The 27,972-nt window shown below is 36.7% G+C and overlaps 1 protein-coding gene across 1 annotated transcript in view; it reads left to right on the plus strand.

The window, feature by feature from the left end:
* The window catches only part of CABCOCO1 (ciliary associated calcium binding coiled-coil 1), a 154,788-nt gene extending 130,072 nt beyond the window's left edge, over positions 1-24,716 (plus strand). The window contains exons 6-8 of the mRNA XM_037805293.1: positions 18,298-18,420; positions 18,813-18,950; positions 24,321-24,716. Of these exons, the coding sequence (XP_037661221.1) occupies positions 18,298-18,420; positions 18,813-18,950; positions 24,321-24,395 (336 nt within the window). The 3' untranslated portion in view covers positions 24,396-24,716. The remainder of the gene's footprint in view (positions 1-18,297; positions 18,421-18,812; positions 18,951-24,320) is intronic.
* The last annotated feature ends 3,256 nt before the right edge of the window (positions 24,717-27,972 follow it).

The following is a 27,972-nucleotide window of genomic DNA, read 5'->3' on the forward strand; positions in this document are numbered from 1 at the left end:
CAGAGTGCATTTCCAAATACTGGGAAGTTTCTTGAATGGAGTAAATTGACATGCTGGGCCAGATTCACTGGCTTCATTAGCATCACCTCATACCAAGGCTGTGTTCATAGATGTGTGAAAACCAGGACGACCCTTCCTGGCCTGAATAATTCCCTCATCAGGCAACAGGCTACACTCACTCTCAGTATGCCAGTCTTATAGCCACTATCCATCCATTTTGCATAGCTCCATCTAGCATGGATACCCTTTGGAGGCACCTAATCATTAGCAGAGGTGGAATATTTAAAGTCAAGGCGCAGGGCTGGGCAGCCAAACAAGGAGCAGCCTGAATTACAGGTCATGTGGGGGGTTAGAGAGGAGAAATAAGGAAAAATATTTTAAAATTTGGCACCTGTATGTCAAGAGACTATTTAGCAGGAAAAAATAAAAAGTGATTTATTGATATACAAGACCACAGTAATTTCCTACGTTTACTTATTCAATAAGTATTTATTACCATTACACTATTTAACAGCCACTTCCCCAGCAGCAAAATAGAGAACAAAACAGATCAAGTCCCTGCCAGCAGAGAGCTTCCATTTAAGCATCATTTCAGACATTAACATGTGTCATGAAAATCTATTTGGAAAAAACACACTGTTAAGCTCTTCCTGCATGTCAGACACTGTAAATGCTTTGTGGATTCTGATTTAATCCTCACAAAAGCCCATAGGGTGGGTAACTATTGCTCTTCCCATTTTCTAGATGAGGAAACAGTGGCGCTTGCCATGAACCATGGATGAATAAGCAACTTAGGCCACTGCAGTCGTGACTCTTGCTTGCAACTAAGACAGTGTTTCAGTATAGCTAATGATACAGCATTTTAGGTGCTAAGAGTTTTAAAATAAGATTTGTGCAGCAGGTTTGAATTCTTCACCAAAGAAATGAATGATTCAAAGCCATAAAAATAGGTGTTTAAAATCCATAGGACAGAAACAGCACAGTGGTACCTAGAGAGCAACAGTTGAGAGAGTCAGTGCATTGGTGTTACAGTGCCACTGGGTCTCGACTAGAAGAGTCATTTGGTGCAGCTGTGTAATTCCTTTTATTAAATGGATGGAACTGATAAGAAATTGTAGCCACAGGTCGGACAATGAAACTGGCCCACAACAGAACTAATATCTTATTCGCCCAGGTTTGACTTTAAAATTATATCAGCCATGAAAATTATTTTACTGTCTTCAGTGGTGAATAATCATGCTATATTTAATTTTAATCATTAAAATGTAAAAATAATAAGAGCCACCAAAACAGTCTATAGTCAATTTTCTGATAAAGTAAATTTGGTTTTCCCCCCATTGGTGATTTAAATGTCATCTAGAAAGTTTTTTGGAGCTAAGTGTTAATTAAAAATATGGAAATGGATTTAAAACACATTATGCACACAGTAGAATAACCACAAGAGATTTGTTCACACAACCATGCCGACTTCTTGATGTGTTTTTCAACTCTCTAGGTTATTGGTTGTTTTTCTGTGTGCCTGTTCCTAGAGAAAGCTGTGATTCCAATGAAAACAGTAATTACAATTACAACAAATAAGACAAATTGCTATTTGAGCAGGAACATGCAGTTTAAGTCACCAAACGTAACCTCTGCTCCTGTATTTTCCTGTTTAATAATGCAAATGAATTAAGCATGTTCTCAGATTTCTGTATAAACTCAATGCTTTTTATATCTTGTCATCTTAAAAAAAGAAATACTCGAGAGGCGGGGCAAGATGGCAGACTGGTGAGCTGTATGTTTTAGTTACTCCTCCAGGAAAGTAGGTAAAAAGCCAGGAACTGCGTGGACTGGACACCACAGAGCAATCTGTCTTTGGGCATACTTCATACAACACTCATGAAAACGTGGAACTGCTGAGATCAGCGAAATCTGTAAGTTTTTGCGGCCAGGGGACCCGCGCCCCTCCCTGCCAGGCTCAGTCCCGGGGGAGGAGGGGCTGTCAGCTCCAGGAAGGAGAAGGGAGAATTGCAGTGGCTGCTCTCATCGGAAACTCATTCTACTGATTCAAACTCCAACCATAGATGGACTGAGGCCAGACACCAGAGACTCTGAGAGCAGCCAGCCCAGCAGAGAGGAGACGGGCATAGAAGGAAAACAACACGAGAAGCTCCAAAGTAAAAGCAGAGGATTTTTGGAGTTCTGGTGAACACAGAAAGGGGAAGGGCGGAGATCAGGCCTTGAGGCGCATATGCAAATCCCGAAGCAAGGCTGATCTCTCTGCCCAGGGCACCTTTCCTTAATGGCCCTGGTTGCTTTGTCTATTAGCATTTCAATAACCCATTAGATCTCTGAGGAGGGCCGTTTTTTTTTTTTTTTTTTTTTTTTTTTTTTTTTTTTTTAAATCCTTTTTGCTTTTTCTAAAACAATTACTCTAAGAAGCTCAATACAGAAAGCTTCAAAGAATTGAAATTTGGGCACGTCAAGTCAAGAGCAGAACTAAGAGAGCTCTGAGACAAAAGGCAATAATCCAGTGGCTGAGAAAATTCACTAAACAACACAACTTCCCAAGAAAAGGGGGGTGTCCGCTCACAGCCACCATCCTGGTGGACAGGAAACACTCCTGCCCATCGCCAGCCCCATAGCCCAGAGCTGCCCCAGACAACCCAGTGTGACGGAAGTGCTTCAAATAACAGGCACACACCACAAAACTGGGCGTGGACATTAGCCTTCCCTGCAACCTCAGCTGAATGTCCCAGAGCTGGGAAGGGGGAGCAGTGTGAATTAACAGAGCCCCATTCAGCCATCATTTGAGCAGACTGGGAGCCTCCCAACACAGCCCAGCAGCCCAGAACTGCCCTGGGGGGACGGCACTCACCTGTGACATAGCACAGTCATCCCTCAACAGAGGACCCGGGGTGCACAGCCTGGAAGAGGGGCCCACTTGCAAGTCTCAGGAGCCATACGCCAATACCAAAGACTTGTGGGTCAGTGGCAGAGACAAACTGTGGCAGGACTGATCTGAAGGATTAGACTATTGCAGTAGCTTTAAAACTCTAGGATCATCAGGGAGATTTGATTGTTAGGGCCACCCCCCCTCCCCGACTGCCCAGAAACACGCCCCACATACAGGGCAGGCAACACCAACTACGCACGCAAGCTTGGTACACCAATTGGGCCCCACAAGACTCACTCCCCCACTCACCAAAAAGGCTAAGCAGGGGAGATCTGCCTTGTGGAGAACAGGTGGCTCGTGGACGCCACCTGCTGGTTAGTTAGAGAAAGTGTACTCCACGAAGCTGTAGATCTGATAAATTAGAGATAAGGACTTCAACTGGTCTACAAACCCTAAAAGAACCCTATCAAGGACAGCAAATGCCACGAGGCCAAAAACAACAGAAAATTATAAAGCATATGAAAAAACCAGACGATATGGATAACCCAAGCCCAAGCACCCAAATCAAAAGACCAGAAGAGACACACCTAGAGCAGCTACTCAAAGAACTAAAGATGAACAATGAGACCCTAGTACGGGATATGAAGGAAATCAAGAAGACCCTAGAAGAGCATAAAGAAGACATTGCAAGACTAAATAAAAAAATGGATGATCTTATGGAAATTAAAGAAACTGTTGACCAAATTAAAAAGATTCTGGACACTCATAGTACAAGACTAGAGGAAGTTGAACAACGAATCAGTGACCTGGAAGATGACAGAATGGAAAATGAAAGCATAAAAGAAAGAATGGGGAAAAAAATTGAAAAACTCGAAATGGACCTCAGGGATATGATAGATAATATGAAACGTCCGAATATAAGACTCATTGGTGTCCCAGAAGGGGAAGAAAAGGGTAAAGGTCTAGGAAGAGTATTCAAAGAAATTGTTGGGGAAAACTTCCCAAATCTTCTAAACAACATAAATACACAAATCATAAATGCTCAGCGAACTCCAAATAGAATAAATCCAAAAAAAACCCACTCCGAGACATATACTGATCACACTGTCAAACATAGAAGAGAAGGAGCAAGTTCTGAAAGCAGCAAGAGAAAAGCAATTCACCACATACAAAGGAAACAGCATAAGACTAAGTAGTGACTACTCAGCAGCCACCATGGAGGCGAGAAGGCAATGGCACGATATATTTAAAATTCTGAGAGAGAGGAATTTCCAGCCAAGAATACTTTATCCAGCAAAGCTCTCCTTCAAATTTGAGGGAGAGCTTAAATTTTTCACAGGCAAAGAAATGCTGAGAGAATTTGCTAACAAGAGACCTGCCCTACTGGAGATACTAAAGGGAGCCCTACAGACAGAGAAACAAAGACAGGACAGAGAGACTTGGAGAAAGGTTCAGTACTAAAGAGATTCGGTATGGGTACAATAAAGGATATTAATAGAGAGAGGGAAAAATATGGCAAACATAATCCAAAGGATAAGATGGCCGATTCAAGAAATGCCTTCACGGTTTTAACGTTGAATGTAAATGGATTAAACTCCCCAATTAAAAGATATAGATTCGCAGAATGGATCAAAAAAAATGAACCATCAATATGTTGCATACAAGAGACTCATCTTAGACACAGGGACACAAAGAAATTGAAAGTGAAAGGATGGAAAAAAATATTTCATGCAAGCTACAGCCAAAAGAAAGCAGGTGTAGCAATATTAATCTCAGATAAAATAGACTTCAAATGCAGGGATGTTTTGAGAGACAAAGAAGGCCACTACATACTAATAAAAGGGGCAATTCAGCAAGAAGAAATAACAATCGTAAATGTCTATGCACCCAATCAAGGTGCCACAAAATACATGAGAGAAACATTGGCAAAACTAAAGGAAGCAATTGATGTTTCCACAATAATTGTGGGAGACTTCAACACATCACTCTCTCCTATAGATAGATCAACCAGACAGAAGACCAATAAGGAAATTGAAAACCTAAACAATCTGATAAATGAATTAGATTTAACAGACATCTACAGGACATTACATCCCAAATCACCAGGATACACATACTTTTCTAGTGCTCACGGAACTTTCTCCAGAATAGATCATATGCTGGGACATAAAACAAGCCTCAATAAATTTAAAAAGATTGAAATTATTCAAAGCACATTCTCTGACCACAATGGAATACAATTAGAAGTCAATAACCATCAGAGACTTAGAAAATTCACAAAAACCTGGAGGTTAAACAACACACTCCTAAACAATCAGTGGGTTAAAGAAGAAATAGCAAGAGAAATTGCTAAATATATAGAGACGAATGAAAATGAGAACACAACATACCAAAACCTATGGGATGCAGCAAAAGCAGTGCTAAGGGGGAAATTTATAGCACTAAACGCATATATTAAAAAGGAAGAAAGAGCCAAAATCAAAGAACTAATGGATCAACTGAAGAAGCTAGAAAATGAACAGCAAACCAATCCTAAACCAAGTAGAAGAAAAGAAATAACAAGGATTAAAGCAGAAATAAATGACATAGAGAACAAAAAAACAATAGAAAGGATAAATATCACCAAAAGTTGGTTCTTTGAGAAGATCAACAAGATTGACAAGCCCCTAGCTAGACTGACAAAATCAAAAAGAGAGAAGACCCATATAAACAAAATAATGAATGAAAAAGGTGACATAACTGCAGATCCTGAAGAAATTAAAAAAATTATAAGAGGATATTATGAACAACTGTATGGCAACAAACTGGATAATGTAGAAGAAATGGACAATTTCCTGGAAACATATGAACAACCTAGACTGACCAGAGAAGAAATAGAAGACCTCAACCAACCCATCACAAGCAAAGAGATCCAATCAGTCATCAAAAATCTTCCCACAAATAAATGCCCAGGGCCAGATGGCTTCACAGGGGAATTCTACCAAACTTTCCAGAAAGAACTGACACCAATCTTACTCAAACTCTTTCAAAACATTGAAAAAAATGGAACACTACCTAACTCATTTTATGAAGCTAACATCAATCTAATACCAAAACCAGGCAAAGATGCTACAAAAAAGGAAAACTACCGGCCAATCTCCCTAATGAATATAGATGCAAAAATCCTCAACAAAATACTTGCAAATCGAATCCAAGGACACATTAAAAAAATCATACACCATGACCAAGTGGGGTTCATTCCAGGCATGCAAGGATGGTTCAACATCAGAAAAACAATCAATGTATTACAACACATTAAAAACTCGAAAGGGAAAAATCAATTGATCATCTCAATAGATGCTGAAAAAGCATTTGACAAAATCCAACATCCCTTTTTGATAAAAACACTTCAAAAGGTAGGAATTGAAGGAAACTTCCTCAACATGATAAAGAGCATATATGAAAAACCCACAGCCAGCATAGTACTCAATGGTGAGAGACTGAAAGCCTTCCCTCTAAGATCAGGAACAAGACAAGGATGCCCGCTGTCACCACTGTTATTCAACATTGTGCTGGAAGTGCTAGCCAGGGCAATCCGGCAAGACAAAGAAATAAAAGGCATCCAAATTGGAAAAGAAGAAGTAAAACTGTCATTGTTTGCAGATGATATGATCTTATATCTAGAAAACCCTGAGAAATCAACGATACACCTACTAGAGCTAATAAACAAATTTAGCAAAGTAGCGGGATACAAGATTAATGCACATAAGTCAGTAATGTTTCTATATGCTAGAAATGAACAAACTGAAGAGACACTCAAGAAAAAGATACCATTTTCAATAGCAACTAAAAAAATCAAGTACCTAGGAATCAACTTAACCAAAGATGTAAAAGACCTATACAAAGAAAACTACATAACTCTACTAAAAGAAATAGAAGGGGACCTTAAAAGATGGAAAAATATTCCATGTTCATGGATAGGAAGGCTAAATGTCATTAAGATGTCAATTCTACCCAAACTCATCTACAGATTCAATGCAATCCCAATCAAAATTCCAACAACCTACTTTGCAGACTTGGAAAAGCTAGTTATCAAATTTATTTGGAAAGGGAAGATGCCTCGAATTGCTAAAGACACTCTAAAAAAGAAAAACGAAGTGGGAGGACTTACACTCCCTGACTTTGAAGCTTATTATAAAGCCACAGTTGCCAAGACAGCATGGTACTGGCACAAAGATAGACATATAGATCAATGGAATCGAATTGAGAATTCAGAGATAGACCCTCAGATCTATGGCCGACTGATCTTTGATAAGGCCCCCAAAGTCACCGAACTGAGCCATAATGGTCTTTTCAACAAATGGGGCTGGGAGAGTTGGATATCCATATCCAAAAGAATGAAAGAGGACCCCCACCTCACCCCCTACACAAAAATTAACTCAAAATGGACCAAAGATCTCAATATAAAAGAAAGTACCATAAAACTCCTAGAAGATAATGTAGGAAAACATCTTCAAGACCTTGTATTAGGAGGCCACTTCCTAGACTTTACACCCAAAGCACAAGCAACAAAAGAGAAAATAGATAAATGGGAACTCCTCAAGCTTAGAAGTTTCTGCACCTCAAAGGAATTTCTCAAAAAGGTAAAGAGGCAGCCAACTCAATGGGAAAAAATTTTTGGAAACCATGTATCTGACAAAAGACTGATATCTTGCATATACAAAGAAATCCTACAACTCAATGACAATAGTACAGACAGCCCAATTATAAAATGGGCAAAAGATATGAAAAGACAGTTCTCTGAAGAGGAAATACAAATGACCAAGAAACACATGAAAAAATGTTCAGCTTCACTAGCTATTAGAGAGATGCAAATTAAGACCACAATGAGATACCATCTAACACCGGTTAGAATGGCTGCCATTAAACAAACAGGAAACTACAAATGCTGGAGGGGATGTGGAGAAATTGGAACTCTTATTCATTGTTGGTGGGACTGTATAATGGTTCAGCCACTCTGGAAGTCAGTCTGGCAGTTCCTTAGAAAACTAGATATAGAGCTACCATTCGATCCAGCGATTGCACTCCTCGGTATATACCCGGAAGATCGGAAAGCAGTGACACGAACAGATATCTGCACGCCAATGTTCATAGCAGCATTATTCACAATTGCCAAGAGATGGAAACAACCCAAATGTCCTTCAACAGATGAGTGGATAAATAAAATGTGGTATATACACACGATGGAATACTACGCGGCAGTAAGAAGGAACGATCTGATGAAACATATGACAACATGGATGAACCTTGAAGACATAATGCTGAGCGAAATAAGCCAGGCACAAAAAGAGAAATATTATATGCTACCACTAATGTGAACTTTGAAAAATGTAAAACAAATGGTTTATAATGTAGAATGTAGGGGAACTAGCCTACCCATTTTCTATGTCTCCAGTACACTGGAGTTCTTAATGGAATAGATGGAAAAATAAAAATAAAAAGCACAAAAAAAAAAAAAAAAAAAAAAAAAAAAGAAATACTCAACCTCCATACCTTACATTCGTTGACTTATCTGGAGCAGTACACTATAGTATGTGAGGAACCAGTGGCCAAAATCTTTCTGAAATTACCTGAGAACTTACGTTTTCTGATCCTTAATGTGCATATATCATCTTACCTTTCTGGACCTCTGTTCCCTCATCTATAAATTGCAGATAAACATTTTTGGGAAAGCATAAAGAGCCAGCAGTGTTCTTCTTTACCCTAAGGATTAGGTGCATGGGCTTTTGGTGTCAAATAATCAATAGATCTGGGTTCAAGTTCTGACTGAATTTACCATTTTCTGGCTGTGTCACTTTGGCCAAGTGTTTTAACCTCTCTGACCTTTGGGCTCTTCATCTAAAAATTGGAGGCAATAAATTAAACCTCTTTCACAATGCAGTATTTAAAGGACCTAATATTTGTAATGTGTTTTCTAACTAGCCCAATACCAAGCATAAGTAAGTTCTCAATAAACAAGGGTTGTTTTTTTTTTAAATCACCATTGTGTTCATCAATGCAGTCAAATCAGTGAGAAACTGGTTGTTTGGCGTTCCGCTAATCAAACAAATGTTCACTCTAGGACTCCTTTGGTAATTGAGAAATACAGGTATTGCACTGATGCACCAATAAAGCCACTAGATTTGTTTCTCCAAGTGTAAGCATTTTTCATTTAAAAACGTTCAAAACTGAATTGTAGCGGATCAAACTGGCAGCCCTGAAAAATTTGAAATGAATGAATTCCCTAATGGAATTTTCAACATCTAAAAAATGCCTCCTATGTACAAAGACCTGAGCTAGGGACCCTCATGATGAATAAGATGTAGCTCCTGCCCTCAGACTGCTTCCACAAAATGGCAGTAGATCATTCATACATAGCAATAATTCAAGGTACAATGTGACAAGTACTATACAAGAAAAACAAGACAAAAACTCTCAGAAATACTTCATTGGAGATATGGCTGAAGAGCCTGGAGGTCGGAAGGAATGTTGACTGGCAGGGATGAGGGAGAGCAGCCTTCCGTGAGAGGAAAACGCACGGGCAAGACACGGGACTGGGAAAGCACCTTCGTGCAAGCTTTTTTTTTTTTTTTCCCCCTCATGTAACAAATATTTATTGAGCATTCACTGTGTTCCAGGTACTGTGCATATTGGAAAAGTGTGAGTAGTCCAGTTTGGCTGGAGTTCAAGGTCTGTGAAGGCCAAGAATTTATATTTGAAGCTACAGGGGGTAGGCACGATCTTGAAAAGAAAGGAGCAGGTGTCACAGACATCACGTAGGTGTCTCCAACAAGTTCTGTGGGTGATTTAATGTTAGGGATGACGGAAAGTGAACAATTGAAGACAACTTCAAGGCCTGGTTACAGAGCCTGGTTACAGAGAAGTTGGTGAAAGAAAATGGAGGAGGAGCAGGTTTGGGGATGATAATTAACTTGAAATAAATAGACAAGCTGCAGCCTGTCTAAGGTTCCAGTAAGCACTCAGTGCATAATCCAAATATTCTTCTACGTGATGGCAGAAAAATACTAAATCTGGGGATCTGCACAGGCCAGCGACTTTGAGTTTTATATAAATAATAAAGAAGCCACTTGAAATTCAGTAATGTAGAATGTAACATCTGTAACTGGACTAGAGGTGACCTAGTCCAACCCCTTAATTTTACAAATGAAGAAACCACTCTCTCTACTAAGGGGAAGAGCCAATCCAGGGCTCTGACTACATATTCAAGGGAAAAGAATTCCAGACTTCTAAAAACATTCAAATTTGGAATAAAGATATCACTGAAATTTTTCAGAGCTGCTGTTGTTATTTTAGTTTGTTTTTGACTAAACTAGCTGATTTACAGATTATAAGTGAAAGGACTTTTTAGAGCACATCTATTACTGCTTACACCATTGTCCATGAAGTCAGTTTTGTAGTTAATCTCCAGGAATTCAGATTCCATGGGAAGCCCCTGAACTCTAAAGCACCCTGAGCTGTTCCTTACAAGGGAAAGAGGTGACTCCCTTTAGGTTTTTGAAATAATGACCCCGGGCATATGGAATGAGGGGCTGCCTTGAATCAGCCTGAGGAAGGACTAGGGTGCCTCCTGAGAGAACCCTGTTTCTAGATTGCTGGGCACATACGAGTAAATTGGCAGCAGTTTCCTCTGAAGCAAGAAAATCCTGCCCCGCTGAGGAATCGAAGAGTGTCTAATACAGCTCAAGAATCAGTTAGTGGCTATTTAACACAGCTATGCAGAGAGGGAAATATTTATAACCCTGACAACATGTTTCCTTTTAATAATTTATAAGTCAACTGGAAAAAAAGGGGGCACACAAACTATGAATAAAATATCCAAAATATAAGCCTCATGCCTTCTGCAAATTTTCTTTAAAAATTTAAACTAAATGAGTGTATTTTCTTGGTCTCTTATTTCCTTGATGCTAAGGGTTACCAACTGATTTACAACTTCCTGTGTTGTTTTTTAAATCTATATTTGTCAGCACATTTTTAAGGTCAGATGACTTAAAATAGACGTTGTGGGCCTGAGAGGTCAAGAATAACAATATTACATTGACTTCTCTAAAGATTTTACAGCACTTTGCAAACATTCCAGTTTGACCTCCAAAAGCTTTTTATTTCCAGCTGAAATTAGTTTCAATATAGTTTTTAAGAAGTTTGGGTTGCTTTTTTTTTTTTTTTTTTTGCTTCCCACTGACACCACCAGCCCTGAAATGTAGTTCATTCAGTAGCTTTGAAGTTAAGTAAATTACATGTATAACTTTCTCCAAATAGTTTCAATATCTTATTATTCAGGTAGTTTAAACTGTCAAAACAACAGGAAGTTCATGAAAAAAGAAAGATTAGAACCAAGGACGTAGGGCTCTTCCATTGCAGTTTCTGTTCTAACCATTATCGAATTGTTGTCTCATATGATTTCTGCAAATTAGGAGTACTTTTTCAAAAAGACTTCTCAAATATGAAGGCTTTGAAATAGCTTCATCTTCATATATGCTATCATAAGATGTAATTAAAATATAATATATGTAAAATTAAATTTTTAAGTTCGTGTTTAAAAATTACAAAGCATGTATTCCTCAAAGATAATTTCATAACCCATCTTTATTATATTGACTAACAAAATAAAAGGAATTCAAATCCTTAAAAAATGAGGTAATTTTGAATACTCCCTTAATTTTAAATATTAAAATCCTCAAATTTAAATAGAACCTCCTAGATGAAACCACACAAAAATCTGCCTATGATCTGAACTGTTTGAAATATTTTACGTGAGTTCCAGGGTGTGTCTTCTAGAGTATAGCCTTATAACTAAACAAATATACTTTTGAGTGGCTTCTAAAAATATATTTTTGCAAAGCAGTAAGTATTTCCTAACTATAATGGAACCATACTTTCCTTTTCTTACCCTGAGAAAGTTACAAGATAAAGTCAGTCTAAGAATCAAAAGTACAGTGCTGAACTTAGTAGTTTCAAAAGCTCTGGTAAATCAGTTATCACAAGAAAGATGTCTTGAAAGTTTGCCCTGTATGCCCTAGCTCTTTACTGTTGACAAAATTTGTTAAAGGGAATCTTTTTAAGATGAGGTCAATCTGGGCAACCATAGGAGTCATTTTATGCTGAAAAACAAAAGATTAAGAGATAATTGGGCAGGGGAGAGGGAGAGGCATATTTTATAATTTTTAAATTAGATGTAAACACTCTCCTTTTGTATATAGGCAATTTGCCTTAGCCTGATCTTGCCACATGGCTACTTCATTCATGCTGTTCTAGGTCTCAAAAGAGAAGTTGTTTAGGTCCAAGAAACTCTTTACATAGGATGACATTGAATATGTATGTTTGATATTTCAAAGACTGTAACTATATTGAAACAGTATAATGGCATGTCCTCATTTAACAAATTCTTCCAAGTTAATTGTGCTGCTTGGGCAATGTTGACAGTTACATATACAAACAGCATGGACCTGTGTCCTCATTAGGACGACTCTAGACTATATTCCAATACCGGCACTATGAAGATGATCCCTTCACTAATAACAGTAATTATAAATAATAATAATACACCTTGGATTTTAATAATGCCTTCTCTTTGAAGAACGCCTGGCATTTTTATCCACATTATCTAATTTGTGCTTGAAACAATTCGGTGAAGTGGCCAGGTAGCAATTATCATTATCCTCCTTTTACAGATAAATAAACTGAGGCCTAGGGAATTTCTTAGCATCATACAATTAGAAAAAGGGCTAAGCCAAAAGCCCATAATTCAGTGATCTATCTGCCAGATTATTGCCATCTTTTGGAAATATCTGTGTATCTGAAGAACTGTTCTGTCCCTCAGGAACTGTTTGTACCACCGCCAGATCAAAACATCTTTTCGTTTTAAATTGCATTTATACTACAAGAAGGAACTTTTTTTCAGATCCATTAGAGAAGATTTTATTGTCTGCAGTCATTAAGACAGGAGGACTCAGATTTCTTTTCAGAAGTACTTCAGCAGAAGTACACTTGGAAATACTAAAGATGTCTAATATACTCTGGAATTGGTTTCTTTAATTAACTTTTTTTAAATTCAAGCACAAGTTTAACAAGATTGAATCAAGATATATAAATAAAAATGGACACAAGGTGTTAACTGGAGTGTCCTAGCCAGACTGCAAATTGGTTTACTGTGGCATGCCAACTTAAATTCCTTCTTGCAGCTTCAGCTGGAAGAGGTAGTCTTCATTTCCTGTCCTAACTTGTGCTGTGTTACCGTTCACTATTTAGGTGATTAACATGTGTGGATCTGATAGTCTCAAAGCTCTATTAAGATATATAAATGTTCAAACTACTGTGGATAAAAATAGAAGTTGCTATTAGATGTCTATTCATTCTCTGCAGAAGCCTGGCAACATTTTAAACCTTTCAAAATATAAATACTGCATATTAAGCATAGGAAAGAAAATTAATGTGCTGCCTTTGCAAATTTATTCCCAAGTCAAGAATGCAAAGGGGAAGGAGGACTCTTGCAGCAGATTGATATTCTACATTTACAGGCTATATGAAGAAGTTTATAATGGCCCTACCACAAAAGAAAACTACTTAAGAAATTGGATTAATTAAAGTTTCTCTGATAATCCTAGCTTTTGAATTTCCTCTCTTTTCATTTTAAATTTATGGCCTCACTATGACATTAGCAGAGTTTATTGCATTTTGCAGATGGCATTCATATGTTGTTACTTAATGTTTAGTATATTGTGGGCAATGGGTTACAATTTTTTGTTAAAAATTTCCAGAACCACAGCAAGTACTTCTTAATTAGACTTGCAAATGGATGCCTTTCTTCAAGGGGGAAAAAGTTAAAACGTTACAGGAATTTTTGTGCCTTTTTTCCTTAGTTAATGTTGAGAAGGCTTGCAATAAAGTTTGTCTTTTCAGAACTTGTACATTTTTTAGTAAGTTCTGATTTACATATGAAGTCACTAAGCTGACAAATCCAAACAAGTGACTTTTTAAAGTGAACCAGTTTTTTGTCTCTGTGCCTGTAGCTCAAAAAGGGTTGAACAGATTGATTTATCTTGCTTTCTGCCACTCAAGATAGTGTGAAGTTGTAATCTCAATGACATTTTTAATATCTTGAATAATTGCAAAATTGCCACCTTAATTATAGAATTTAGTGGTACAAATACTACCCACCATTTCTCTGAAGAGGCCGTCACTAGAGAAAAACAATACACCATCCGTAATGTTAATACATAAAGTAGAAGAAAGCATGAAGTAATACAATTTTCAGATAAAATCTTTATGCTCGCTCTTAGACCCAGTAGTATCTGAAAGCATGTTCTAATTCCTGTAACATGTTTTTAGACACAAACTGTCTACTTACTTCAGGAGGGTTCAAAATTCCTATCATTTTTTCCTATGGCAAGTGCCCATTTCATATTGAATATGTAAATTCTTAATAAAAGATTTCTATTGATTTCATTTGGCTTGTAAATAAAGAGGTTGGATTTTTAAAATCTACATAGTGTACAGCAATGAAATTTTTTACTTATGTGTATTAAATTATGCCAAAAAGCCATTTATTTGATATTCCTTAAATACCATAGCACAATTCAACTAAAGCTCAAATTGTAAACCTTCTTAAATAACACTAACGCAATGTGCACATAATGAACAATATAACTAACTTAATTTTCATGTAACAGATAACATCTGGGGAAAATGTATACTTGTAAGTTATGCAAAACTAATTTTCTAGCAACCATACCCATAGATGTTATTTATTATATGTTCACTTAACAGTCCATTATTCTGTTTAGAAATCTATTCTCTTCTTTATTAGCACTTTTAATGTACTCACCTTGGTTCAAATGTTCTGCTCATTATCAGAAAAAATATAAATGGAATTCACATGGAACAACGTGACTGTTTTTATTATATCCATTTGTGTGCAAGCATTCAAAAATGGCAAGAGAAGCACATTTATTGCTTTATATTCAGAGCAATATTTAGGGGGTATTTGAAAGTCAAGCAAAACCAATCATTTGGCCAAATGGATGTATGTGTATAATCAGAAACTCCTGATTTTTAATCTCAAGCTTTAGGCCTCAGGCAAGTCACTTAAAATCTTTCCCTTTGTTTCCTGATCTGAAGATTATGGGTGCTACTCTCATACAGAATATGGGGGCTTGCTAAATCAGGGCACCAAATAGCAGTTCGTTATTTTAATAACTATACTCGATCTTTTTTCTGTTTTTATTTTTCCAAATTTAAGAGGCAAATATTAAACTTTGGAGAAAAAAATGAGACAATTACAATTCTACAGGAATGTATAAAAATAGTTATAAAACTAGCTTTATTTAATTTACTTCAACTATTCAGAGACTTGAGGAAATTATAAGGTTCTTCTTTCAGAAAAATCTAACTTAATAAAGCTGACCATGTCTCTCTGTTTTAAATAGATTTTATTACAGAACCAATGATGTTGTAAAACATGAGGTTTTGTTAAAAAAATACAAAGGCCTAATTGTATTTTTTTAAAAGAAAGTATTGCATCAGACAGTATCATTTAAACATAGTTGCTGGCTCTGTGCTCTCACCACAATTATTGATTCTAATTTTCCTTTAACTTGTTTTTTAAAAAGGCTACTTATGGAAAAAAATAATCACTGTGATACTTCTGGGCATTATGCTTATTTCAAATTATATGAGAGTGTACATGTACCTTATTATTAATACAAATACTTTATATTTGCCCTCATCTGAAATTGTAGCTTCTTTCCCTTTTAGTGTTTTACTAACATAACTAAATGTAATTCTTCATGAAAGTGAAAAACATAGCTATACTTTAGTTCATAAACAGTATACAAATGCCCTAAAAAAAGAAATGTTCACCCCTAGTTTTTGTGCACAAATTAAATCAAATTAATAGTTACATGCTCCAAACCAATAAATATCTAAGAAAAGGAAAGACCGTCTCTTCCTGAGATTAGGTCAGAATTGTAGCATTTGGGGGTTACTGTGAGCCTCAGTCCTCCAAAAAAGTGATGTTGTAGATCTAGAGTTTACTACGATTCCAGCTTATTGCCCAATCCCCACCCTCACCCCTAACACTCACACAGTCCCAAAGACCAGGAAAACCGGGTAGTTGCCAATTAATTCAGAAGAGCCTGACAAAGAAATCCATATCACAGGGGGCGTGAGGGATAAAATGAGAGACTTGAACACAAATATCTGTTTGCATTTAAGTGTATCATCTGATAGAAGAAAGGGCAGATGGTAGTGTTGGCTACTACCAAGATGGGAGCGGCAGTCTATTGAGAACTTCCACCAGGAGATAAGGCCAAAGTAGCAGAAATGCATATCCCATATATGAAAAAGCAACAGGAAAAATATGGCAACAGCAAACAAGATTAAATTCTGCTTCATTAAAATAAAATGCTTTAATATTACAACCTTGCACATTAGCCAATGCTGTTTTCTCAAAGCCTGCAAGTTCAAAACATTCCATTAAATTCCTTTCTGTCTTTTTTCAGTGTCTCATTCATCCCTTCAAACTTTCTATTTCTCACCCCACATTAAACACTATACTTCTTTGTAAGAAACTCATTATCTTTCTTTGTGTCCAGATTTCCATGTGTAGCTTATTTATTTTATCAGTAGTGTTTCAGAGGACACTAAAATATCTTTAGCTATTTTTCTTGGTAAAATAAACATCAATAGAAGATGCGGGAGGATGAAAAACAAGAATGGCAAAAAAAAGTATAAATAATTTTGTAGGAAGATGAAAATGCTTGTATGCCCCATTTAGGAGGAAAAAAAATGGCTTATGAATGAAACAAGAAAGGAACAGTTCTGATATGCTTTCTCGATATTCTGTTTTGATTAACATCTAGTCATCTTAACATAAATAGTCAGGAGTGATGTCTCCCAATAAAATAAAAATTAAGTGCTTAATAATATCAATAATTCCTAAGTATGAGAATGTGATAACTTAATACAATTTACTGAAAACTGTATAAGCCAAGAAGCACACCAGGGTTTAAGTCCCAGCCCTGTCACTAAATAGTTATTTGACCTTGAGACAATCATTTAACCTTTTTGTTTCCAGATTTCCTTATCTATAAAATTAGGACACATCCATGCTTCTATGTATTTACACTGAGCAGCAGCTTCCTATAAAATCAAGTTGAAATCAATAACATGCATTCAATGCAAAATACACACCCATTGGTAAGGCCAAGAAAAATAACTTCAGTGCATTCTAAAACCTATCTAAATAAAAAAAAATTATTTCTTAAATGATGAAATGTTTGGGATTTTATGGAGAAGTTAGAAATTGAATGTACATGATTTCAGGGTTTTTTGCAGCCCTCACAAGTGGTAACTCTTTGATTAATTTATGCATTTTCAGAATTTGGTCTTCAAATGTGTAGGCTCAGAGTGTGACTTTGTCAGCATACAGTGGGCAGCTCCGTCTCAGGGTCACATTGACAAGCCCATGAGAGTCTACTGTATGGACAAGAACATCAGAACATAATTTATTCATCTACAGTGAGGAATATAATAATCATGGGAAACCAGAGCACCCAAAAGTAGACATGTATTTATAGATAAATTGAGATGGAAAGGGAAATTGTTATCAAAAGGTTGCTTGTTGAACATGGAATCAGAACAAGGGGAACTCGTTAAATGACTCAGATGTGTGATGCCATCAGACCCTTCATCTCCCTTGCTCTCCCTCAGGTCATGGTGAGATGGACATTTCCAAAGTCAGCTTCTTTTACTCTCCTTTTTCATCATTTCCACTGTTGACCAACCTTCTCCTTCCCTCTCTTTGGTGTGTTCTTTCTGCAGATTGTGAAATGCTTACAGTGCAGTCTTATCTAAGTTATTTTTTTTTCCTAATCTCTGCTGTGATCTACTGTCTTCTGGTTTTAAAGCCTTCGTTGTCCTCATCACCAAGTTCTTAACTGGGCTCTTTGCTATTGCCCCAAGGAAGCTACACTCTGCTAAGTAATATCCATCACCACCAGGCTGTTAATGAGTATGTTAAGTGCCTAAGCCTGTGCCAGAATGGAGACAATACACAGGGGTCTAAAACATACTCTCTACCTACAGGAGAGTGTAGATAGGAGGAAGGGGACATTGACATATGAAACAATTAAAGATCAAGGCAGTATAGAATGAAGTCTTGAACCACAGAGTGTAGAAACAGAATAAGAGGGGGGAGAACAAAATGGAAGACATGGAACACAAAAGGAACTAGAGAACCAAGAGGACAGATGACCTCAAGAATTCACAGAGAAGGCACTTAAAGAATAATAGACTTTGATCTGTGGGACGTTGATAAGGGAATTGTCTGAAATTGTGGTTACGCATCAAAGACTATGTTATAATACAACTCTTTTCATCCCCTCCAGCAAGTGATAGAGGTTATAAAACCTACAGACGACCGTTTCCCAGAACCTCTAGAGGAAGGAATTGCATTCGATATTTACTCAACATTCATAGCGCCACCTCCAACACTGGATACAGAAATGAGGGTATGCTTCCTTTTTCTTTTAACGCACTCTACCTCAGCCTTCTATGTTCTAGAGGAGGAAGGAAAAGAACTAAATGTTTTTCCATTTTCTTTCCCTCTTTTTTTCCCAACCAAATATAAATATATCTTTTAGTGTTGGTTCACAGATGTGCCAATTGAGGGTAGTGCAGCAATTTTAATCTCTTCCACCCCATCCTCACTAACCTACACATTCTCTTTCCCAAAAGTAGACACTGTCTTGGCACCATGACATGCTCTGTCATGGCCCACCTCAGTTGATACTGAAAATGCTAACGTCAAATCAAGATCTCCCTCAATAAAAGTTTGAGGCAACATGTGAATCATTGAATGCTCCAGAAAGCATTTCAGTGTTGTTGACTTTCAATTTTCTAGGAGTTGGATCAAGAACAAGGTCCTGATGAGTCCCAGACAGAAATCTGCACTTCAGACATGGATCCTTTGGTTGGTTTCACCATTGAAGATGTAAAATCAGTAATGGATGAAGTCAAAGATGATATAATCAGCATTCAGGTACTTAGTATTGACAATGTGCTCACTTAATTTGATTACTGGTTAATTAACCAACCTCAGCCTTAATGTCTGTAAACATTACCTGCCCTGTGCCAGCAAGAGGATTTTTTTATGATAGAGGAGTTCAATTTAACATCACATAACTCTCAGTTTAGTCATCTGAGATTCAATAAGATCACAAAAGAGATTTTGCCAACAGCATCTAACGTGGTAGTTGTTATCAATTTACAAAATCATTCAGCATCAAAACCGAAAAAAACAACATGGTAAAGACTTCATGCATTGTCACACTGTAAACATTGATCATGCAAGAGTAGTTCAACTACATTTCTAAACAGTAAACACTGAAGATCAAACCATAATTCTTAGCTACGTCTTATCACCAGTTTCTTAAGAGAGCCTTTCAAGTCTTTGAACTCCCTCACTGATAGTTTGTTCATTTTCACATATCACTAATAGCTAAGTAATTTACACCAGAGGCTGCATGCAAATGGTGACTACAGCAGCCATCTCTATAACAGCTGCCAATGATTCATCAGCCAGCTTAGCTTTATGCTTAATTTTTTATTCATTCTGTCCAAAAAAAAAAAAAAAAATCATTCATTTCTGCCTCAACACAAAGAACTGCAGGAATTTGCATCATTTCATAGGCAAAATGATTAAATACCTGAAGTGAAAATTTTGAGTGAATTTAAAATTTCTCGTGGAAATTACCATGAATCAGTAGAACAACTTATCACATATTTAAAATACTAATGCATCTCAGGGGAAGATTTACTTGTTATCTGAACAAGAGACCATATATAAAAAGCACACTGTACTTCCAACTAATTTAGAAAGAGCAAAAGATTAGTTTGGCATGAGCAAACTTTGTTACTTGTTTAATCATCAAATGTTATTGCACTATTTACGTGAACACTTAATGATTTCGTGCCAACAAAATCAGCCAAAGTCCTCGGCTTAATAAGGGGTGTTTAGTGTTTACCAGGAATAGTGGAAGAACATGTTTTACACAAAGCTTTATTGTTAACAACCTCATGAATGTAATAACTGGTTACTGTGGGGAAGGGTAGAGTGCAGTTGAATTAAGCAGAGTTCTGAACATATCTCCTTTTTAGATTTGATAACATTTCATCTAAATATAGTTTATGTATAATCATGGCCCTGGGCTCCTTGCGATCCCACAGCCCTGAAATTATTGCCGAGGAACTACTAGACAGTAATAGAGTTGTTTGCAGGCCCCCAAAATTGAAAACATCTTTACCAAGGCCATGTTCCATGGAGAGAGCAGTATGTTTTTAACTATTCATTGAAATATATATATATATATAATTTTTTTTTTTTAATATTGGAGTCTGCAGCAGTTATAGCACTTGCTCTGTAATAGAAAGAATATGATTGCTGTATGTGTGTGTTGTTGTCCACTTGACCTGAAGCCATCCTTCCTGGGCCTAGAGTTGATTAGCTTGCTCATCTAAATGAAATTAGGCATAGGAAAACTTGGGTCAGAGGTGAGGAATGTGGATCCTTTAGGTGGTATGATCATTTGCATATTAAGTGGATTCATGGGCATCAGCCTAAGCCAAATTATTGCCAATTTTTCAATAAAATGACCTGATGATGTAGATTTATACAGTGTCTTAAGATAGCAAACTCTTTTGTATATTTTCTATCAATAATCCTAGTAACCTCCATACAGGCACAACCCCTGATAATCAAATTGAAAAATTAGACACAGAAAGACTAAGCCTTTTGTCCAGTTTCCCGAGTCAGAAACTAATGAAAATCCTGAATGGGAGCTATGAACAGGATTCTAGTTCTAATTCCAGCGTTATCCACAAAAACCACATAACCTCTAATATCACGACCAGACTACTTTGGGTTTTAATATTCCTGTGGTGTGGCACTTTTTCAGTGTTTACCCTTGTGTCTTGGTCACATTCCAAGTTGGGTAATTACTCTCTGCTTACCTAAATTTCTGCTCCTGTTTCAGACGAGTAAGTTATTTTCCACTTCTCAAACCTGCGTTCTAGTGTTTCTGACTCTAAAAACTACTACATCCCTTTTCAAAGGTAGCTACATGTCTATGGTCAGTTTTATACAAGCCTTCTAAATACACTGACCTGCTTTCCTGCTTGCAGGAAAATTTAATGAATTATTATTTATTAGATGTTTTTAATTTTTCCATTGTTTTTTCTCCTTTACTTAAAAGTCAGTGTTATTATAATTTTTGGAAGAAAAAACAGTAAAGAATTCTATGTTTTAAATATACCTTTTTCATAGCTTCTTCTCCAGTTTGGTTACAAACTTATTTCACTTTCTATAATACAGAAATTTCTGAAAATATGGTGTGAACCCTTGAATTCTTTTATGTAAATCCATTTAGTTTCCTGTTGAATCACTTTATAGTTTTAGAGATTTATTAAGAATGAAGTTATCTTGGCCCTGAGATGTTAATTAAAATTATACTGAATACAGCAAACTTGTTAAGCCTCTGTAATATAGGCATTTTAATTTTAAAGATACATTCAAAATGAAGTTATTTTGGCCCAGAGTTGTGTAACAAAATTATACCCAATAGAGCAAACTTTAATATATTTAAAGAATTACATTTCAGAGAAATACTAATGTTAACACTAAATTCTTCATGAGATGTTCGCTATTGGCCCTGTCTAAGCAACAGAGTAACATAATATGAAAACCTTGAGGGAAGTTGCCACTTTGGGACTCCAGGTAATTTTAGGTCAACTTGAATTTTCAAGGTTGGAAAAACTGAGAATGTGGTCACCTCAAGGTAGTGGTCAGTGAGAGGCTATTGAACCCAGGTCATTGGTTGTCCCTTCTTTCCTAAAAGGAAATAGAACCAGACCCAAATCTAGGAGTTTGGGGATTGTTTGTCTTCTTAGCATCTTCTTAGGAATAGCAAGGATGCCTAGCAGACTAATGACAACCTGTTCTTGACCAGACACGGAGCCTTTTTAAAAAAATTTAAACATTTCCAAAATTTGCAAACACTCTATACCCACCAAGCAACAACTCCCTCTACCCTTCTCTCCCTCTCCCCAAGTAACCTGTCTCTACAAATTTGCTACTTCTGGATATTTCATATAAGTGAAGTCATACAGTACTTGTCCCTATTTCACTTTGCTTATCTCACTTAGTAAAATGTTTTCAAGGTTCATCCATGTTGCAAGTCTCAGAACTTCATTTCTTTTTACAGCCAAATCATATTCCATTGTGTGTATGTATCACATTTTGTTTACATAGTCACCTGTTGATGGGCACTTGGGTTGTTTCCACCTTTTGGCTATTGCAGACACAGAGTACTCGAACCAAAGTACTGACCATCATGACCTAGATGTTTGAAATATTACTCCTCTCTCAGTATGCCACTCTATTAGGCATGTACTTTACCTTCAAGGACTTTTTCCCCAAGACCCACACTTGCTTACATAAATTCTGTTTCAGTCAAATACCAGAAAGGTTTCCAGGCTAATGTGAAATCTCTGGTGAGGTAGTGAAACAGAAGCTGGTAGATGATTGTGCATTGTTTCTTAGCTGAAAAGAAATGAGACGGTTGATGGACATAGAAAAAAAACTAATTTCAAGTGGGAAGAACCAATTGTTTAGTCAGAACGATGGTTCCCAATTCTTTGCAATTGTGGCAAGAAGTGATTTCTTCAAATCATTACAATCCCTATATGATCCAATATGTTGTATGGCATAGATTTGTTTTAGCAAAATATGTGTGATATACTTTTAAAAGGTTTCATGATATCATATCATGAAATATGATACTGGTGAAGCATATCACAAAATTAGGAGTCAGAATTATGAATTCTAAAGCAAGAAGGTATGTTAAATGTTACCTACTTCAACTACTTACTTTTTCAAATAAGAGCTAACACACAGCGCAGTTAAGTGACGTGCCTGAGCTACATAGGTAAACTAGCACCTAGGTCTTCAGACTCCTAGACCAGTGCTCCTTTCACTCTACCGAAATTGTTGCATGGTGGGTGGGGGTGGCTAGTGATTCTTGAGAAACAGCAGAATTCCTTTTTACCCTGGAGGACCACTCTTCGTCCCTCCTTGTCTCTTCCACCAAGAAAGGAAAAGATAAGGAGCCAGGGGCCAGAACTTGATCCAAGGGCTTGATAAAACTTGAACCAGAAATGACTGATGTTCATGCGAAAATTCAGAATTATTGATACCAATGCGATCTTTTCAGAATTATCAACTGCTATTGTGAAAGCCAAACTACACCTCAAAAAATAAGGCAACCAGGATGGACATTTAAAAATCATCTTATATTACAGTTCTGCTCTTAAAAATAAATAAATAGATAGCAAGAAAGAAACAAAGAATCAAAGAGATAAAGAAAGGATTATATCTGAACCAAAAAAGTATTCGTTCTTTTAAAAATTTCGTCTATTGAAATTAAATTAATCAAAACTTCTTAAAATAATTATTCTGAAGCACTCAAATTATCTTATAGATATTAATATTCCAAGCTTTGAATTATGTAATACTTGTATGTACAAACTACTCCTCAAAAACTTGTAGACTGTTTTTCAATAACCTGCACAACAACAACAAAAACACTAATTTTGCCGTGTCACCCAGCATTCATTTCTCTATATGTAATTTTATTATCCACCATGAAAAGGAGAAGACATTTTCAGAGCTGTGAATGTTCAGATAATCTGCAGGCAGTTCTGGATTTGTGCATGTAGCAGTGTTAGTCCACAGAATATCACTGCCAGAGGCAAAATGCTATCACAGCCACGGCAATCATGAAATCCTGTCAGCATAGCTTACTCTTTTCACCAAAAATATACTGCAAAGTGGCATAATTCCAAGATTTATTATGTATGATCAATACTTTTAATTGTGAGAATTGTTCTTATTGTGAGATTATTTGTGTTGTTATTTCCCAACAGAAGCCTTCTGGGATCCCATTTAGAATGAATTACATAGGAAACAATAACATCCATTGCAAAAGGGTGGAGCACCAACAACACTGCAATAACTGAGCCCCGAGCAGTTATTCTGATTCGGTGCTTATTGGTAAAGTCTGTCTGAAAGTACAGATAAATTATCCTATCTTCCAACACAAGGCTATGTGAAAAATGGCTGTCCAAATACCACTTCCTGTTCAGAGCAGACATGCTATACATTGGGAATGTGCAGAGAAATATGATAAAGTGTTATCACATCACTACAGGCTGAAACACAGCTATGTCTGCAAAACAGGAAGGTGTGTGAGGGATAATGTCTGTCTTTAGGCACTATAGTATGTCAAAACCACAAAGACAATGTGCAGCAAAAGATAGCTCCATCGTAACCACTTTTTTATGATTGTCTTCACAGACCGAGATAAACGAAAAGCTGCAAATACAGGAAGAGGCCTTTAATACACGAATAGAAAAACTGAAAAAGGCCTGAAGACTCGGTACAAGGAGACTGATGCTAAACTTCACAGAAACAAACAAAACCAGCCAGAATAATAGACTCCACAGAGCAGTGTATCTCCTTCATTTAGTTGTGAGAGGAAAACAAAGTCCCACTTTTATTATCCTAAATAATTAGAAAAGCATTGGCCCCAATTTGCTATCTCCTGTCCCGTAACAGGCTCTGAATTTATTGCATTGAGGGTAATAAGAACATTTTGTATACAAGAGTTTGGAGAATTATATGTAAAAATACAATTATTTTCACGACATGCCTTTGACATTTTAAATAATAAACACTATTCATCTTCAAGGAGAATGAAGCCAACTTTTTTTAAATAACCTGAAATAAAGAAAAATAATTATTATTTTATCCATATTGACCCAAATGAATTGCCACATTGCTGCAGCATTGTGAAAAGTTACCAGTACCACACTGCCGAGGATAAAACTTGCTAAACAACAGCAATTCAAATGCATACATAAGGTTTTTTTTCCTTAAGTCATTTGGTTTTCTTATTTAAACGTTTCAGTGTGAAACCAATTTTCTGAAATTATATAATGCAGTTTGAAGCACTTTAATTTATTCTGTGCTGTATTTGTTATTTCTAATCTTGTTACTCTCCCAGGAGAATACATGACCTATATAAAAAGAAGCAATGTATAAATGGTTATTAAAGACCAACCTATATATAGATTGTAAAAATCTTAAATACAAATCAAGTTCTCAGAGCTCCTAAAATTAACCATTATATTGCAGTGGAATGATTGAAAATGTCTCAGGCCTTTAAATACCGTTATTAAAATATAATTTCAAAAGAAAAATATCAGTTTATCAACTGATTGTCCCTGGTTTGACAAATTAAATTAATTACTGCCTAGGCTCTTTGTCTTTCCAAATTTCTTTGACTTCAGAGTATTCTAGAATGGAGAGCATTGCTAGGAGGAGACAGTTCCTCCTAGGACTTTGCAGTTTATGCAGTACTTGTTTCATGGTGGCACTATGTTGAATATGTTCTCTCTGTGCTCTAACCTTGGGCTTTAATTTTACCTCCTTCATCATTATCAAAGGAATTGCCCCAAACCTATTCATTTGGGGCCGAGACTGATCTGACAGCATTTGGTAATTTTCTAACTACACTGGTCAACAAGGTGAGAGTAGCCCTTAAGATAAAACCATGTTTGTTGTTCATGCAGTTCCAAGTCTGGAAGGCCTGGAGATCTGCTGAGCTGTGTTTGTGCCCCGAGCTGTCCTTCTTAATTGGAAATGTTGACAGTCACAGGAGGCCACTAGGAAGGTTCACAAGTCTGGATTGTGTCAAGCAGTCTTTTCCCCAGGGAAAATAAAGAGGTGAAACTGGGGAAAACCAGAAAGGGAGAAAAGGTACGTCTAGAAATCACTAAACACAGCTTCAAATGCAATGGTTGGCACAGGATGGACCTGGATTTCTAACAAGGAATGCTTAATTTCAGCAATACTACTGCAAGTCTAAAACTGAGTAAAAAATAGCACTAGGATCCCTAGACACTACACAGATAATATACCATAAACATGACTAAGGGTGGGACTTCTGGAGTTGACTCCCAGAGTACCATTGCTATCTTAATCTTTGGTTGGTGTGTGACTTTGGACGAGCTACTTAATCTCTATTTGTTCATCTATAAAATGGGGATGGAATCTACTTTTAAGGTTGTTATTGATAAATCCATACATTCATATTAAAAGACATTTGTTGTAAGGTTTGGTTTATGTTTACCTCTTAGGATGCCCAAAAAGCCACTGCATACCCTAATGCCCATTGCCCATTTGTCTGGTCAGCCTCATTCCCAGGATTCCCAGACGCCTCTGCCTTGCCTCTGGCATCTGTAAATCACCGTGTCCTCTGACCCTCATGAAGTTATCCCACACCTGGTCACTCTGCTGTCTTATATCTTTCATGTCGGGGCTACCCAGGGATCTCTTTGGCAGTCCCACTAATCTAATAATCTATAACAACAATCTACTAATAGCCTAAGGAAAATAACTTATTAATAATAGGAGGAAGAACAAGCATAGCAGTGATAGTACTATAGTTTTGTTGTTGTTTCCTTGCAGTTTTATTGATATATAGTCACATACATCCAAAGTGTATAATCAGCTGTTCACAGTATCATCATGTAGTTGTGCATTCATCACCAGTCAATTTTTGAACATTTTCATTCCTCAAAAAAAAAAGTGAAAATAAGAATAAAAATAAAAAATACTATAGTCTTAATTGTCTCTGTTATTTTTAAATTTCAAATTGATAAAATAATACAAGCACTTGCTAAAAAAAAATCCAAAGTATATATAATGAAAAATAACTCTCACCCTAGATACCCAATTCCTTTCCCCTGAAGCAACCACAGCTTCCAGTAAATCCCTAGAAAAACATTTTTTGCCCATTCAAACAGTTGGATGTGTATAGAGTGGTCTTTTTTCCCACACAGTGTGCATTGTTCTTACATTGATTTTTTTTCAAATAATAAATACTTTGTATAAGTACATTTTTAATGACTTTATATTATTTCCTTTTATCAATTCCATGTCTTTTAAAATTTGTCCTATTGGAGAACTGTTTTATTGTTTCCTGTACATTGTTATCACAGACAAGGCTGCCTTTGCCATCCTTGTGTGTACATCTTTGTGCATATGTATCATTGTACCTCTAGGACACATTTCTAGCAGGGGAATTTCTGGGTCAAATTCTATGGCACCCATCTCCAATTTTGATAGATATTGACAAGTTGCCTCTCTAAGATATTTCCACCAATTCGCACGCTACCAACAGTGTATGAAAGTGCCTCTCTACATTGTTACCAACAGTGTGCATTGGCCAATTTTTATCTTTGCAATTCTGATAGAAAATAATGTCACATTATTGTTTTAATTTGCTTTCTTGGTTTTACTTCTTTATGGAAATTTTTTGAGAGAGATATATTCTCACTTAATCCTCCTAACAACCCTAAAAAATAGATATTATTATCTTCACTTTATACCTTTGGAATCTAAAGCTTAGAGAGATTATTAATTTGAGCAAAGTTGCACAGTTAGTAAGTGGTGGATTAGAACTTCAAACCCAGGTGTGACCTGTTTTACAGATGAGGAAAGGAACACAGGAAATTTTAAGTAACTTTTCCGTGATCACACAGCAGGTTTTGAACTATGTCTGTCTGATTATAAAACCACATACCTAACCTCTGTCCTCACCTAGCCATCTCATAGCCATATGAAATAAAGTGAAAACTGACCTTTCTCTTTCATTATTAGTTATGATAAAGGAACAAACTTCCTTGTGCTGTTAGTTTATGAGGCATTTAGAAAAATTATGCAAGGATGGAGTGTGCAACGCAACTCCATTCATTGCTTCATCATACAATATACATGCACCGAGTATCTCCTATGTGCCAGGGCACTGAGTGGTGAGCCCACCAGACATAGCATCTGTCCTAATAATCTAGTAAGGGGGTAGATTAGGCAACTGTGATAAAGGCAAACGTCAGGGAGTTAGGAGAGTAGAGAACGAAGGATCTCAGTCTAGTCTGGGAGGTCA

Source organism: Choloepus didactylus, chromosome 15, assembly GCF_015220235.1.
Source record: "Choloepus didactylus isolate mChoDid1 chromosome 15, mChoDid1.pri, whole genome shotgun sequence".
Lineage (NCBI taxonomy): Eukaryota > Metazoa > Chordata > Mammalia > Pilosa > Megalonychidae > Choloepus > Choloepus didactylus.